General features: G+C 37.4%; 1 protein-coding gene across 1 annotated transcript in view; it reads left to right on the forward strand.

Moving 5' to 3' along the window:
- Positions 1 to 1,456: 1,456 nt before the first annotated feature.
- scn1lab (sodium channel, voltage-gated, type I like, alpha b) overlaps positions 1,457 to 17,539 on the forward strand; it is a 41,056-nt gene continuing 24,973 nt past the window's right edge. The window contains exons 1-8 of the mRNA XM_079628692.1: positions 1,457 to 1,680; positions 7,724 to 8,046; positions 8,236 to 8,378; positions 11,304 to 11,384; positions 13,383 to 13,511; positions 14,378 to 14,469; positions 16,583 to 16,834; positions 17,173 to 17,236. Of these exons, the coding sequence (XP_079484818.1) occupies positions 7,777 to 8,046; positions 8,236 to 8,378; positions 11,304 to 11,384; positions 13,383 to 13,511; positions 14,378 to 14,469; positions 16,583 to 16,834; positions 17,173 to 17,236 (1,031 nt within the window). The 5' untranslated portion in view covers positions 1,457 to 1,680; positions 7,724 to 7,776. The remainder of the gene's footprint in view (positions 1,681 to 7,723; positions 8,047 to 8,235; positions 8,379 to 11,303; positions 11,385 to 13,382; positions 13,512 to 14,377; positions 14,470 to 16,582; positions 16,835 to 17,172; positions 17,237 to 17,539) is intronic.

Consider the following 17,539-nt stretch of genomic DNA (forward strand, 5'->3'; position numbering starts at 1 on the left):
TTTTTCGTGTGTGGTTCATTTAAATGTGGTACATTGTTTAGTAGCTACTTTTAAGGTAATTGAAAAACAACAATGAAATCAAGTCATGTTATGTCAGGAGTGCTCCGATCCTCCTTCACTGCCACTCTCCCTTGTTCACACTCTGGACTACATTTCCCAGCATCCCTCCTGGTTCTCACCTGGACTCATTCAGCCATCACCCAAACCTGTCACTGATCATTACCTAATCAACTCACTGATAAAAGCACACACCTTGAATACACACAATATAGTTTCGTTTGAGCAAAAAAAAAAAAAAAAAACAGTTAAAAAAAAAAAAAACTGATTGCCTTAATTTTGAGTTCATTGAAATGAAAAATTTAAGTTAATACAATGAGGGAGATTAGTTTAATCAACAGAAACTCAAAATATTATGTTATCTGAACCACATAAATGATAGGTTCAGTCTTGATTACCTGTGTGCGTGTAAGATATACCTGCTAACTTGCCACTACCCAGACGAAGTGTGCAATCCATCTTTCCATCCCGCTGTCACATACCCTGCTAAAGACAAAGACTGAGATTTATCCCTGTCAAGATTCTGTGTTCACGTGCTTAATCTCAGTACTCACCTGTGTGATCTGCTTTACTGCTGCACAATAAACAGCATTGTTAACATTTATCTGCTTGTCCTCTCTGAGTCGGGTACTGTTACAGTTTATTTATTACTTATTTGCATCGAATCGTGGGACAAAAATATTCTGAGTGCATAATTGCATACAAACACGGACACAATATTAAATATAAAAAGTGTAAAAGTATACAGAAGATACAGATTTTGATATAAGGAATATAAACGTTTTGTAATATCTGCAAAGGATTTGAATTATCATCAGTGTTTTAAAAGTCATAACAGTAGCATTTTAACTTAAGCAATTCAAACAAAAAGTAACATATGCTCATCTTTGAATAAAAGTAAAGTTAGAATCTGGACGGTTGTAATGACATTTCAAGCAACAAAAAATAAAATCACAGGGAATCAAGGCTATCACACTTTTAATCCAGTGAATATTTCCCAGGGTAGATTTATTAAGTCAATTTCAGGCATGTACTGTTGCTTTAACACCGTTATTGGCCAAGAAAAAAAGTGACAGTTCAAAGAAAACACGTTGACCTTCTGTGACAACATGCCCCAACTTGCCATTTAAAGACCATATTATAGCCTTTTCAGCTAAATTTAAACTAGACAAAAGGGTGAAACATAAAGCTATTCACGAAACAACAATAATGTGTAAAGTAAAGTACAAAAATGACGTGTAAACCGCTTCACATAGGTAGATATTTGTCCTCTGTGCAAACTCCGCGTTTTCGTAGCCGTCGTCGGCCTCACGTGCAGGTTCTGGCTCTAGCTGTGCATTGACTCGGAGTCTGGAGTCGAGTCGTGGCTCGCGCACGCGTCACTCCCACCACCCAAGCCACCGATAACCGGAAGCGACTATCAGCCGTGATATTTGGGGAGACGAACGACAGCTGAGAACGCCTTTCAATGGATTAAAACATCGCCTCATCTTTTCAGTCTGTTTGACAACAACCGCGTTTTAGTGGGAGGAAAAACACAATAGGCTAGAAGGAACTAACGGCAAAACCGAAGTCATTGGAACCCACTGTCATCCAGGTTCGAGCCTGACAGGCATCGCTATGGTAAGTAAAAGATCAATTCAGAAACGTCTAGAAAGGCCTGGCAAATAATAATCAATATTTTTCCTAACAACTCAGCAGATACAATTGCGAGAAGGATCGTGTAAATGTTAATGTATGGCTGTTATTTAAATAGGCCTGTGGGGTATTTACCTCACACAAATATGTAGTTGGTGATTAGGACTTAATGTCCTTAATGTTCAGAAGAAGAATATGACGAGTCATTCATTTAAAGGTCACCCTCTGGCTGCTCTATATCAAACACAGTGGGATTTTGATTAAATGACGTGAAACAAAATAATTAATCGTATCCGTATAAAGATCATAGAGGCTGAGGCATATGTTTGCGCTGTAATTGGGATCATCCAGGCACATATAAGGAGTTTAAACGGGATTTGGATCGCTGGTATTATCGCTCTTAGCCATATCAGAGGTTTTACATGGGATTTGTGAATGTAGGAAAACTGGACAGATGTTTGGGTTTCTGTCCGCGGGTTGCCTATGGAGATGATGATGGTGCTGCTGCTGAATTTGGCTGATCTATCAAAATTAGGGAGATGCTGCCTGAGCGAGGACTGTAGTTGACTGTTTGAAGCTTAATAGAATTATAACTCTTGCTTTGAGGATTTCACAAGTCGTTGGCATTTCCACAAAACGCATTAATTATGTTGATAATGATTGTCATTGAAAAGAGGAGCAAACGCGACCCCCTCCTTCCCTCAGATTTCCACACCCACCCACAGTCGCACACTGACTGTACACCAGAAGGGGGTGAAAAACACAATCCGAAAACACCATTATGGGCCAATTTGCGGTGTTAATGCGAACCTTTATGCCTCCGAAACTCGTTTACGTTGGAGGCTTTTTTGGTCAGTGAAAAAAAGGCACACCCAGAAACGTTTTCTCTGTCGCCTAGACACCGTTTAACCCTTTGGGTGGGTTCGTTACGTGGAATCACATCAATCTCGGTTCGTCAGGGTCGGAAATGTAGATCTGTTGTAGCCCCAGGCGGGGTTTATTGTTTTACATAAAGCTCTAGAAATGGCCGTGTAAATGGTAGGGAACATGTTTTGGGTGGACCTCGAGCTTGCGGAATGGAAATAAACGGAGACGTCAACATGGCGACAGCTGCTTCGCCCCTGCGCTCGAGATGAATCCTCATCTTTAAAGGTAGGGCCTTCAAGCTCACCTTGGGCTTCCGTCACCATTCAGTACAAAAATGCACATCAACTTTCGATTAAAACATTTTATTTGTTTATTGTGGTTCTTGGGAGGTACTCAGTTTGACTTGTTGAAACACATAAGCTATAAGACAATTCTAAAATGAATGGCAGTCCATTTTGAACGTTTCTTGCGGTTTGCATTTTTTAGACATTGATTTTGTATTATAAAAATCAATCAGTGAAATCCAAACGAACAACCCATTCACTGAAAACTCTGAAAACTCATTTATAAATGTTGAATTTGCATTTTAATGGCTTGTTTAATGCTAGAGGACATTTGCTATTATTAAATCAGCCGTGTTCAATACAAGAGTCAAACTGTCATTAAAAATAGCACGCGAATATGACGGCGGTGGAGGGAGCGCGTGGCGGATGACCTGAACTGAGCCCAAGGCGGAAGCGCGCGCACCTGTGTTTCAGCACCACGGAGAGCAGCTGTTGCGAATCCCTATTATCCACGACGAAGCAGAACCATTTGAACGCACAGTTGAGGAAAAAGTGGCAAATTCTTGACTAGAAAACAGCAACACAGCCTAGTATGCACTGACGGCTTCTTTAGGACATGTCACGTGTTGGTGTTTTGTTTGAGTTCAGTGTGAGGTAGTGTGGAAAGTCACTTCAACCCCATCTGTCAGAAATCATACATACAACACATACAGTGTCTAAACATGTATGCATGACTGTCATGGTTTGAGGGGAAATTCTGACACACAGATGCCCAGAGTTGGCCTGGAATATTTGAATCCACCTTCTCTGTGACATACTGTCAAGATCTTTCAGTATCTGGAGTATCATGCAGGATCTACTGAGGTGATATATTTTACACTGATGTTCATTGGTAGTCTAGTCACCCATGTTTCTTTATTATGATGTAACATGTAACTTTATTATGATACCACCAGAGGAGCTTCCTAAATTTCTCAGTGTTTGTTTTTTGACAGCTCATCAAAATCGTGAGGAGTAGTTTACCTGGGAGTGCCTACTGTATACTTAAATTGTGCCAATCTCCTCTCTGAGGTCTGCTTTGACCCTGGAGAGAGGGCTGGGAGTAATGGCACTCCAGAGGGTTGGCTCATTTTTGGGATGGGGGTTAAATAAGTGGATCCTTGGATGAGTGCTTGGGTGGGTGGACGCATGGGTGAGGGAGTTGTTTTTTACTTTGTCCTCAGAGGGAACAGGCTGAACTGGCTGGGTGACGGTAGGGAGAGAGTGAGACAACTCACAGTGCTCACTCACAGACCCACACGCACGCAAACAATTGCTTGACGAATATTAGTCACAGTTGCAAACTGAAATCTAGCCAAGAGCAGGCGAGGGCACCCTGGAATATTTTTTTGACTAGAAAACATTGTTAGCGTGAGTTCTGCACAGAAAAATAGCACCTTTCAAATGGATGCAGACAACTTAAACTTGCTCAAAAGCTTACTGCACCAAGAAACTAAATCTATGCTTTTACTGATTTTATTAGTATTCCTTCGTTCGTAAGTATTGCTGTAGGTATGCTTCATATTCCAGGCAGATTTGTATAAGGATACTTGTTCTCAAATTTCTCAAACAGTTTTTTCACCTTGCTTTTAAGTGTGGTCGTGTTTGTGCAAAAGGGAAGAAGGCATAGCATATTTTATTTGGTCACAGTATAATAAATGTATTTTATCTCTGTTTTAATCTTCATTCATTAAAGCTACACTGTGTGATTTTTACCCCCCTCTAGCGGCGAAAAGGTATATGACCATCCAGTGAATATTAGTTTCTGTTCCTCTCAATTGCGATTTCGTTTTAACTCCTACGGTGGCCAATGTAGTCCAAGATTAACATGGCTTCCAGTTCGACCTCGTCCATGAGTGTTCCTTCAAGTGATGAGGTTACTTTAGAAAACTATTATAATTTGCAGTAATTTAATTTGTCAGTTAACATATAGGTTATGACATCTATGTAAAATGAATAATAGTTTTATGTTTTCGTTATTTTTTTACCATTTCATTGCTAACATCAGCTATCAGGTTCACAGACGAATGCAAGCTAATCTTAGTAAAGTAACTTTTATCAGTGCTATCGTTATTCTGTATATTGTACGACATCACTAGCGTAAGGCAACGTTTACATTGTAGGCTATATCATTTTCTCCGTGAGCAGAGATCAGCTGATGTGACGGAGGTGCGAGGGAGAGGGAAAAATAAAAACAGGGCGGGTGCCAGTGAATTGCGGAGACGCGAAAGGCGAAGCTTGAATTAACGGGTATGTCCCTCTTTGGCTAATGTACTTTCAAGATGGAGGGGCAACATGGCGACCGACATTCGAACCCCTCACCCGTATGTATTTTCAATGGCATATTATACACTCACGAGAATACTTTATTACTTGAACGAAGTAAATATACATTAATGAGCACATATATTTTTGAAAGAACTAAGTGTTTTTAGCTAAGAATAAACTAAAAAAGTTACACAGTGTAGCTTTAAAAGTGCATGATCTATGCAGGATCCGGTGAGCAAAAAGATTTTTAGTGCTACTGATTTTTGAGTTTGCTTGGTCAAATGTGTTTATTGCAACTACTAATATGCCTTTCTAGTTGGATGAGGACTCAGAGGTTTGCATCGTGGGTGGTTTGGAGCAGTGTCAACTGTTGTTTGTGTGAAATAAATCCTAGTTCTAGAAAATTCTAGAAACTACTATTGCATATTAAATAAAACAAATCATGTTTTATAGATGTCTTTTTTTACTGTCACCTGAAATGATTCACTGCTAAAACTCCTAAAATGGTATTGTCAAAAAAAAAAAAAAAAAAAAGGAAGAATGGAGCCTGTGCATTTGGATTTAGAAAAGTATAGATGCAAATGAGGATGCAATTATGACATATTTGACATGGTTTTGAAACTTTAACAAGAATCTGGGCTTCATTTTTCAGAGTTGTCTTAAATCCACCATTTCGAATTGGATTAAAAAAAAAAGATGAATACATCTAAATTGTTGGCGGGTCAAATAGTTGAATTTCATAATCCATTTTAGACAGCCAGATGCATGCTCAGGTACCACTCACAGGAATGTTATTATCTCCCAAACTGGATTTTGGATTCCAATGTGAGTTATGTGACATAAAGTGTGTTTTAAACAGTTAATACGTGGACTTAAAATATAAGAAAAAATGTAAATTTAAGCTATGCAGTGTAGGAAATTCATACAGTCGGTCAATTACAGTACAGTTTAGTGGTCATTATAAAACAATATTTGACCGAGGAATTCTGTGACTGACCAGTCAGAATCAATAACTGCAGATAGCCTTGTAATAAAATGTGGATTCTTTCACTAGCGATTTTATTATGTACTCTATCATTCAAAAGTTTGGGGTCAGTAAGTCTTTTAAAATGTTTTTGGAAGAAGTCTCTTATGCTCACAAAGTCTGCATTTATTTGGTCAAAAATACAGTAAAAAGAGTAATTTTATGAAATAATATTACAATTTAAAATAACTAATATATTTTAATATCCAACTTATTCCTGTGGTGGCAAAGCTGAATTTTCAGCATTCAGCAAAAGAACAGCATTTATTTAAAATAACAATTTATAAGTCATTATTGTCTTAAATAATTTGCTTTTGTTAGATTGGATGGATTCCCTACGTCAGAAATGTCAAATCCGACCACGGATCTGGTCAAAAGATAACCGTTTTGTCTGGTGTCCAAAACCAGTAAAAGACCTGTTAACAGAAAGTCTTGTCTGGTACCCCAAAACTTTGATACCCCAAAGAGTTTGACTGAGAAAGCCAGAGAAGAGCAGAAGCAGGAGACGAAGTGATGGTAATAAAATAGCAATAAAAATAGCAGAGTTTATTGAATAATCTTAATTGCGTATGTTTCTATGTTTAGACTTTGTCTGACCAGTACAAAATCCAGCATGTGTTATTATACCAAGGGAAAAACAATGTAAAATTACTGTTTCAAAACATCATCATGTGATGCTAAAAACCTTGAAATGGGAGAGATTCTCTTATCTCCTAATCGTGAAGAAAAAAAATCTCTTAAAACCACACAATTATACGATTAAACCACAATACAAAAATAAATAATACGAAATATAAAAACATAAAATTATGAATAGTAATAATAAAATTATAAATTATGTAAATCAAATTATAATAATATGAATAAATTATTAAATTATATAATTAAATGGTATAATTAAACTACATAAAAATAAAGAAAATAATACACAACCCAAATTTATGGCCGCACAGGTTGTTACTTGATAATTTTTTTCTTTCTTTTTTACTGACCCCAAATTTGTGATTAGTAGTCATCTCTTTCTCTCCTTCTTGCTTTCTCCATCTCTATACCTCATCCCCCACCCCCATATCTTACATCTTTGAGCCAGTGAATTTTGAAGTGTAGGGGGGATACATAGGGGTCATGAAGCTCCTGGGACTGTAGCTGATTGGATCTGAGCACATGCCCAGTTTGGCGCTCACAGGTCTGGCCACAGCACTCAGGGCAGCACGCCAGACCGGCTATTTATGCCTAGTGACCCGCAGGCATTGCTGCTGTAACATACAGAGCTGGTGCAACCATCCAATTCTAAATTCTACACACACACGCAAGCTGCATCTAATGTCACTGCTTGAATATTAACAGCCTCTTTATTGGGAATAATTCTGAAATCTTCTTTCGAGTCTCCAGCGTGATGCTGATGTAATATGTAAATAAATTGACCTTGGTTAATTTCATATTTTAAACACCCACAGATTGACTCAATTCATTAAAATGAAAGACTGGAATGATCAATCTCCTCTCGCAAAAAGTGTGTATTGAACGTGTGATTTCCTTCCTTCAGCTCCCAGAGTGACCGGAGATTAGCTGGTGCAGCTACCAGAGCAGGATGTCAATATGGCTGCTCAGCTGCTCGTTCCACCCGGACCTGACAGCTTCCGGCCCTTCGTGCCCGAGTCTCTCGCTGCTATCGAGCGCCGCATCGCAGAGGAGGCGGCCCAACGGCCCAAAGTCGAGAGACGGCCCGATGATGACGACGAAAACGGGCCCAAACCCAACAGCGATTTGGAGGCGGGGAAATCCCTGCCCTTTATCTACGGAGACATTCCACCCAAAATGGTGTCCGTCCCGCTGGAGGACCTGGACAACTACTACAGCAACCAAAAAGTATGTGAAGGAAGATTTGTTTTAAATGGAAACATTTAGCTTTTGGTTGCTTGTTATTTGCATTTAGATTGTCAACAGGACTTTAGTCTGGTGTCAGAACGTGTATCATACTGTAGTTATATAACAGATTTGAAAAGAGATTGTCACAGAATGTGCACTGTAACCACAATCCGTTTTTCTCTGCTTCAGACCTTTATAGTATTGAATCGTGGGAAGGCTATATTCCGCTTTAATGCTACGCCGGCCTTGTATATTTTGAGCCCTTTCAATCCATTGAGGAGAATCTCCATCAAGGTCCTGGTGCATTCATATCCTTTATCAGCTGAATGGATGTATGTAAGCATCTAAACAGGTTATAGATAACTATAATGACATTAGCTTCCACATCAGCGGACGAGATCCGCACATTACAGATATGTTGTCAGCTGCTTTAAAGGGGTGATGAACTGAGAAATAACATTTTCCTTGAGTTTTGACATATAAGAGGTCATCATACTATAAGAATATCCTGTAAGTTTCAGAACTGAAAACTTCCTTGTTAGTCCAATAAAAGCTTTTATTGACACCAGGCACAGCGAACGACAGGTTTTTAAAAGTGGGGATCTATGACGTCAAAGGGTATCAAACACCGCCTCCGCAGAAGAAGATAAACGGCTACTTCAAGACAGCCTGTTTAGCCCCGTCCACCGATTCACGCATTACACGAAACTCATTATAATATGCAAAACTGTTATCCAATCATAGCAGTGGGAGTTTACTTCCAAGTCTTCAATGCGGCACGCCCATAAAAACAGAGCGTTTCAGGAGCTAGGCTCAAAACCAGGGTAGAAAATACTAATAGCCTATTACTTATTCATTTTGATGTTTTTGAATGTAAAAAACCAAGCGAACTTCATAGTTGACCTCAGACAACAATTACATTTTTTTTAAAAGCCAGTTCATGACCCCTTTAAATGCTCGAGCTCTGGTGTCTGGTGAGTTCTGATTGGCTCAATTGTCATTGTTTTAATCGTTTATCAGCTGGAAAAAAATATTTCTGAAAGTGATTCCAATAATATCGTTTTTCTTTGCCTTTATCATTATAGTTGTGGTGTGGACTATTTCGAAAGATGTTTAGAACTTCTTCTTCATCATTATCTTTATAATTATTGTTCCTGGTGTGAACAGGGCTTTAGTCTTGTATAGGCAGACTGTCACGTGTAGCCTGTTTTGGTTTCGTGTTCTCTGTGTTCTGTTCCTGTTTTGACTGTTTTTTTTTATTTTTATTTAACCTTTATTTAACCAGGTAGGCACATAGAAGACTCATTCTCATTAAAAACGGCGACCTGGCCAAGATAAAGCGTCATAGTGCAGACAACAATAAGTTACACATAAAAGACAAGACAATGTAGTACAGGTTACAAACAGGTGTTCAGTTGAAGCACATCATACAACAATAAATCAAAATACAATAACTAGACAATTTCTAGGAATCAGTGCTTAAGAACGTACTAGGTAAATAAACTATATGAAAGTAAAGTGCAGTTTGCATTATTAACAAGTAACAGTACAGAGAGAGAAAATGATAAATAATAATTGCTCTAGTTTACACAGGAGGAAAATGATAATGCTAACATGAACAATGGTGTGACAGTAGGTTAATTATCAATCGTTTGAAAGTGGATAACGGAACAATAGATTCAAGCCTTAAAGTTTTTTGGAGTTCGTTCCAATCATTGGCGGCAGAAAACTGAAAAGAAAAACGGCCGAAGGAAGTGCGGGCATTGGTAGTGGTTAATGAGATGAACCTACTTGAGCGTAGATTGCGAGAGGGAGAAGCTACCGAAATTAAGTTTCTCAAGTAGGTAGGGCCTTTGCCTAAAATAATTTTGTATATGAAGTAGAACCAGTGTCTTTGACGTCGGATGTGAAGGGAAGGCCAACCAATGAGTGTGTAGAGATTACAATGGTGAGTGCTAAATGGGGCGTTGGTGGCAAAGCGTATAGCACAGTGGTATAGTACATCCAACTTTCTAAGTAGAGTGTTAGAAGCAGATCTGTAGACCACGTCACCAAAGTCTAAGATGGGAAGAATAGTCATATTCACAAGAGCATGTTTAGCAGGGAGGGTGAAAGAAGCTTTGTTCCGAAAAAGAAAACTGATCCTGGATTTGATTTTAGACTGGAGTTTGTTGATATGGGTATGGAAAGAGAGAGAAGAGTCTAACCAAATACCTAGGTATTTATAAGTGTCAACAATCTTCAAAACAAAACCGTCCAAAGTAGAAATTTTATTTGTGTATGAAGGTGCAGAGAGAGATCGATTGAAAATCATGCATTTGGTTTTACTAGGGTTTAAAAGTAGTTTTCATAGTACAGTGTTCATAGATGGGCCGAAGGTGTAGAGAATAGTGTCATCAAATCACTGTCTGATTTGCGAGTTCGTTTCCATGGTTCTGAATTAGTTAACACCTGTTCTGTTTCAGTCAATCATCCCCTGTGTATTTAAGCCCTCGGTTTCCTGTGTTCCATTGTCTGGTCTCGTCAGTGTGTGACGTGGTTGTGGATTCTAGCTCCTGGGTTTTCTTGAGTTTTCCTGTTGAATTGATTAAAAGACTGTTTATTTTGTATTCTTATTCTTTTGTCTTCGTGCATTCATTACAGCCACAGTATGTGACAGAAAACAAAACCAAAACGGTCTACACGTGACATACGTTTTATTGCGACAACTCGCTTAGAAGGAACCAACATCTGACAATATGACCAACATAATGGAACAAAAAAAATGTGTTTTGTTTTTTTACCTACGTATACAGTTCAAAAGTTTGGGCTCAGTGAAATTTTGTGTTGTTTAACAAAAGTGTCTCTTATGCTCACCAAGACTGCATTTATTTGATTGTTTTAAAACGGTAAAAATCATGAAACATTTTTACAATTTAAAATAACAGTTTTCTATTTTAACATTACAATGTCACACATTCATGTGATGGCAATGCTACATTTTCAGCATCATTACTCCAGTCTTCAGTGTCACATGATTCTTCAGAAATGTTTATAATATGCTGATTTACTGCTCAAGAAACTATTCTTATTATTGTATCAATGTTGAAAACAGCTGCTTAATATTTCTTTGGAAACTGATCAATGTTTTCCAAACGATTCTTTGATTAATTGAACCTTGTGGCTATGTCATTTGAGGCTGAGATTTGGTTTGTTGTATGTATTTGTGTGTGTGTTTTCTTTGTGTATATTCCTTGACCTCTGCTTACGCTGTTCAGTTTTGTGATCATGTGCACAATCTTGACCAACTGCGCCTTCATGACCCTCAGCAATCCCCCGGACTGGGCCAAGAACGTAGAGTAAGTCACATCTTGTGCATACCGTAGATTTAAGAAAGTTTTACAGCCTAACCTGATTAACATTTGTTGAGAACCCCAATAGATCAAAATGGTAGCTTTGTGGATTTTTGTCCATTTCTGTTAGCATTTGGACCATCTCTGTCCTAGTGTACTCCTAAATGTCGACAACATTATCAGTATTCTGGAGCAATGAACTAAACATATTGATGATCTTCTATGCACTTGTATGGGGAGATCTTTGTTCAATAAAATGCTCTTTAAGATGTGTCATATCCCCCTAATTGATATATATGAAATACCAGCTGTTTCTGACTAACAATGGAAAAGAAAACTTTTTAAGTTTTCTAAAGACTTGAAATATAAAATATATTCCAAGTTTTCTAAAGCCATACAATAACTTGTGACTGAAAGTGACTTAAAATAGAAAAAAAGAAAAAAAGAAAATAATAAAGTCATTATTCACTGGTAATCTTCTCCTCTAGTGAGTTGTTGACTCAAGAACTGCTGTGACAAGATCATTGAGTCAGTGAGTTGAATTTTTCGAACGAATCTCATGGTATTTTCACTTAACAATTTTTTCACTTAACCAGTTTTTGAGTTATACTCATTAAATCAAACACCCATCTGATAATGAAAGTTGATAATAAGGCAATAATAATAATCGTTTATGTGTATTGTTAGGCTACATCATATCGATGCTACAACAAACGCGAAGAGGAAACAAATGCACATGTTAAATTAAGAAAAATCATGCCACCAAGTTTGGATTTCTGCATTATTATCCATTAATGTGTGCATACATTTTTAATAAAGTTTATTTTTGTTTTCGTCCCCATGCAGTTGCGATATATTATGCATATACTGGAATATAGACTCCATAACATATGGTGAATATACACTGTGCTGTAACTTGCTTTTTGTTTATTATGTGTTATGTAATAGATACTGTGCAATCAGCAACAAAACAAACCCTTGTTTGCAACAATATTACAGCAATACATGATACAATATTACAATAGTACATTTTCTTAAATGTTCAAGATTCTTGTCTTCAAAGTAACTAAAAATAGTTTCATTACACTATAAAACTCTGAAAATATAACTGGATTAGATAAGTAGATTGCTAAATGTTTTAAATTAAATATACTTTAAAATTATTATAACAGTTTGATATAATGCAAATTTTACTTTCGGTCCCAGGCCTCAATCAAGTTAGATTTTTGGCCCTCCGTTGTGAAAAGTTTGGGCACCTCTATGCTAGACGGACATGTTTGACCGTTGCGCTTGCGTCTAGCATCTTTTGTACAGTAACACGCATGACTCACCATTCTAAACGCACAGCTCATGTTAAAATTAAAAGTTCATCTTTTAAAAAAACATACCCCTTGCATTTTCTTCCCCACTGACCTGTGTTTCTTGCTTTTAACCGCAAAATGTGTTTTGTGTGCATGAACCCTTATGTTTTTAATGTTCTTAATTCTCTTCTTAAAGGGATAGTTCACCCACATTTTTTTATTTTGTCATTACTTACTTTGTCAATTTGAGGGTAAGTAAATGATGACAAGTTAGAAATTTTTGGGTGAACTATCCCTTTAAGGCAAATTCAGACTGAACCAACAGAGACTTGTCGGGTTTTGTCAGATCTGTATGTTACCGGTGTCGATGTAATTCTGCGTTTGTCGGGTCTTGAAACGTCTGAGAAATGACATACTGTAATCTGGCTGGCATCTGTCGGCACAGTGTGAATTGGCCTTTAGACATTTCTCTTTTTTGTTTCATGAAAAAAGTTCTAAGAGTAGTAAAAATCTTTTACATAAGTCTATCAGTATTTCTTGGCCTAATGTTCTTTTTCAATAAGAAATTCTTTAACACAGGGAATAACAAAGCATTTGACAAATCATTACATGGGGTCTTTAACACTTAATTGTTTTAATTTCATACTGTAATTCTTCCTTTTTTTTTAGCTATGTTGGTGAAGTTTTGTTTTTGTGCGTTCAGGTACACGTTCACAGGCATCTACACCTTCGAGTCCCTGATTAAGATCCTGGCACGAGGCTTCTGCGTGGGGAAGTTCACTTTCCTGAGAGACCCATGGAACTGGCTGGATTTCAGTGTCATTATGATGGCGTGAGTATTTCTGAGGACAGCTGATGCATATTTCTTTGTATTAGAGCTGCACGATTCTGGATAAAATGAGAATGACAGTTTGTTTCTTTAAAATAGAGATCACGATTCAGCCATGATTTTGAATAGACAACCAAACAAAATATCAATTAATTTACTAGAGGTTTGGACAAAATGTTAATCGCTGCAGTTATCTAAGTTATAATCTAATTCATTTGAATGAACTAATATTTTAAAAAAAATATTTTGAATGAATGATTCAATGACTCAGACTTCACTTGTTTAATTACTGGATGAATCAGCGTTTTTTTTTTTTTTTTTAAATCTCTTGATGAATGATTCAATGACAAATAAATTTTTAACAGTCACTTGTTGCCACCTACTGGTGTAACTATGTAATTTATATAATCTTTATTTGAAGCAGCAAGTTACTTTACAAAAGGTGATTTGCCCATTTTGTTATCGCTACCATAGACATCAGTGATTATATCCGAACTATAAACTTTTTATCTCAGTAATTCTGTGATCATTTGAATTCTGTGATCATTTGAATGTGATAATCAGATTTGAATGTTCAGTTGTGATCGTACATACTAGACGAATTGTTATCATTTAGAAATTAGATCACGTGGATGTTTGAATCAAGATCGTGATCTTTTAACAATTAATACTCAAGCTCTATTTTGTATTAAAAACATAAGAGAAATGAGAATGTCCACTGTTTTCCCTGAACTGTTAATGAGAGTTTACTCAGATAGTTTTAATGAAGGAAAGCTGGTGAATCCATGTCGGTTGCAGTTGTGTGAGTTTGAGCGGGTGTGTCGGCGTGCGTGTGTGCGCTTGTGGTAACTCTCTATTTGATTCTACAGGTATGTAACTGAGTTTGTAAACCTAGGCAATGTGTCAGCTCTCCGCACTTTCAGAGTGCTCAGAGCTTTGAAAACTATCTCAGTCATCCCAGGTAAGGGATGTATGTGTGCGTGTGTGTGTGTGTGTATAGACGTGCGCATGTGTGCGTGTGCGCGTAAACACGGTTGTCAGTCAGGTGTGTGTCTCTGTGTGACGTTTCCCTCTGCTGCCCTGTCCTGTCCTAACATGTGTGCGTGTGTGTGTTTGTGTTTGTGCGTGCGTGCGCGTGTGACCCCCTCTCCCTCCTCCCCCCCCCCCTCCCTACAGATATGTAACAGAATTTGTGGATCTGGGCAATGTCTCAGCACTGAGAACCTTCAGGGTTTTACGAGCACTCAAAACTATATCAGTGATTCCAGGTGAGGGCTAGCTCACAGGCTGCCTCTCTCTTCATCTGAGCTCTCGCTCACTCCATCCCCTCCTCCGCTGGCCTCTCTCTCTTTCATTCTGTCGCTCCAAGCGGTCAGAGAAAGCAGGAATCCGCTCGGGTGTAAAAACGGGATTCCAGGCTTTTAAAAACACATTCTGTAGTTTTCCTTATATCCCTTTTGCCGGGCTCTGCTCTGTTATTTCTCAAAGACCATCACCCCTTGGGAAAGGTCTCCCGTCATGCCTTGGGAAATAGACAACTGGGCATTTTTTGAGTTGTGTTGTTTTTTTTGTTTGTTTTTTGTTTTTTGCATGAGACATTGCTGAAGCCTATATAGTCTGAGATAGAGAACTTGAGACCCTTTACTCTTCTCTTCTCCTGTGTCTGCTGTTTGAGTTCTATGTGCATGCGCATCGTCGGCCGTGTTCGCTATGTCCCGTGCCGTGTGTGTGTGTGTGTGTGTGTGAAGCACAGACATGCACACACGCACATGCTACACTTTCACTCACTGTCCTACACTGCATGCTTAAATGTTGTTAATACGCAATATCACAAAAATGTTTTCAACTAGCTAATAGTTAATACCATGTTTTAATCACCAACAGCTTCTGATTGCTTTCTTTTTTTAAACTAATTTACAATATCTAAAGCAGAATGTTTTACTAGATTTGTATTGTTATTCTAGTCCAAAGAAATGATTGAAGGAACTGTAATGTCAAAATTATACTTAATGTTGTATACTGCTAGATTTTCAAGGAAAAAGTTCAGCCAAACATGAAAATTATGCCTCCATACTTTATTCCAAACCAAACTTGTATGCTATTTTTTTAAGATAGCGTGTGTGAAGAACATACTGTATCAGAATTTGAGTCTTAATTTAAAGGTACGCTACAGAAGATTTTCTAGATGACATCAAATCTGATGTTGACACATCAACGGAGATTTTCGGTTGAATTTAGTTTTTTCGTCACACAAAGCTATCAGATGACTTCAGACAGCTTAAAGTGCAGTGGACCAAAAAAAATAGGACACTTTTATGGTGTTTTTCTTTCTTTCTTTTTTTGGATATTGACAGCTGTGGTTGCTATGAACTGTCACTGGAATCGAGCTGTGTGAAGAATCTTTTAAATGTCCTTTTTTGTGCTTTGAAGGAAAAAACAACAGCACACAGGTTTGGAATAACATGAGGGTGAATAAATAATGTGTTTCTGGGTGAACCATTCCTGAAAAAAATAAAAAAAAACAATCTATATATACGTATATATATATATATATATATATATATATATATATATATATATATATATATACACACATCTTAGTGTGTATACGTTCTGCTTATATATATATATATATATAAAATATATATAAGGATGACAGAAACAGTAACACTTTAACAATAAGGTACAATTTGTTAACATTATATAATGCATTAGGCATTATGAACTAACAATGAACAATATTTTACAGTATTTATATGTATGGTAATTTACAGTATAAATACCCTATTGTTTATTGTTATTCATGTTTGTGATAAATAATCAGAATTTACACAAAAATTGCATAAATGTACTAGTAAATGTAAAAATTAATATTATCTTAGATGAATAAATGTTGTAAATGTTATTTAAATGTACAGTAGCTATCATGTTATTTAACAGATTAGACCTTATTATAAAGTGTTACCATAAGATCTTCTTCATATCTATGTAGTTGTAAAATAGGCATACTCACACTGTGTTTGAGTTGTTGTGCGCATCACCAGTGTTTGTGACCACCGTTGCGTGTTCCTCAGGGCTGAAGACCATCGTCGGAGCTCTGATCCAGTCTGTGAAGAAGCTGTCAGACGTGATGATCCTGACGGTGTTCTGTCTGAGTGTGTTTGCACTGATCGGACTGCAGCTCTTCATGGGAAACCTGCGGCAGAAGTGTGTGAAGATGCCGGAAGTCAATGTCACTGAAAACCTCACCGCCACGCTGAACTATAGTATCGGCTTAGAGCTGCACAACTCCACCTTTAACTGGACAGAGTACATGACTGATGAGAGTAAGTGACTTTTTCTCTCCTGTGTGTGTGTGTGTGTGTGTGTGTGTGTTATTGAGATGCTTGTTGACACTCCACGTTCTTGCGGATGTAAGGAGTGCACCACTGGCCCAAGAAAAATTAGTCATCTAGTGCTTAAAGCATTTTTATGGTTGTGTGTGTGTGGATGCATGTTGCCAGCACCAAGTGTGATTTAAAGCTATATCTTTTTTTCGGACACTTCCTTCAAGCTACATGATTCGGGGATAGAAACATATACTGTGCATCTTTGTGTGTACGTTCTGCTTCTTATCTTTTTATTATATATTTTGACATTTGTCTCATGCTTTTTTCCCTTTTAGAAAATTATTATCACCTCCCAGGCCGCAGAGATGCTTTGCTGTGTGGAAATTCAAGCGATGCAGGGTAAATATATGTTCTTTCAGATTTTACATGCTAGTTCAAATTAAAACAAAACATGTCTTTATAGTTATTCAAATATAAATAAGATTTTTGTAACAAAGAAAAGTTTTGCAGGTTTTCTTAACAATCTAAAATATCTCCCTTTTTAATTGGTTAAGTGCATATAATGCAGTGGTTCTCAGCCTTTTTGACTCCAATAAAATATTCGAAGATAAGCTATCATGTACCTCTGGTACTTTTGTTGTAATAAAAATAAACTCCAAAATATGATGTCTGTTTAATGTGGACATCTTTAGTTTTAGTGTT

This window comes from Phoxinus phoxinus (genome assembly GCF_949152265.1).
Source record: "Phoxinus phoxinus genome assembly, chromosome: 11".
Taxonomy (NCBI): domain Eukaryota; kingdom Metazoa; phylum Chordata; class Actinopteri; order Cypriniformes; family Leuciscidae; genus Phoxinus; species Phoxinus phoxinus.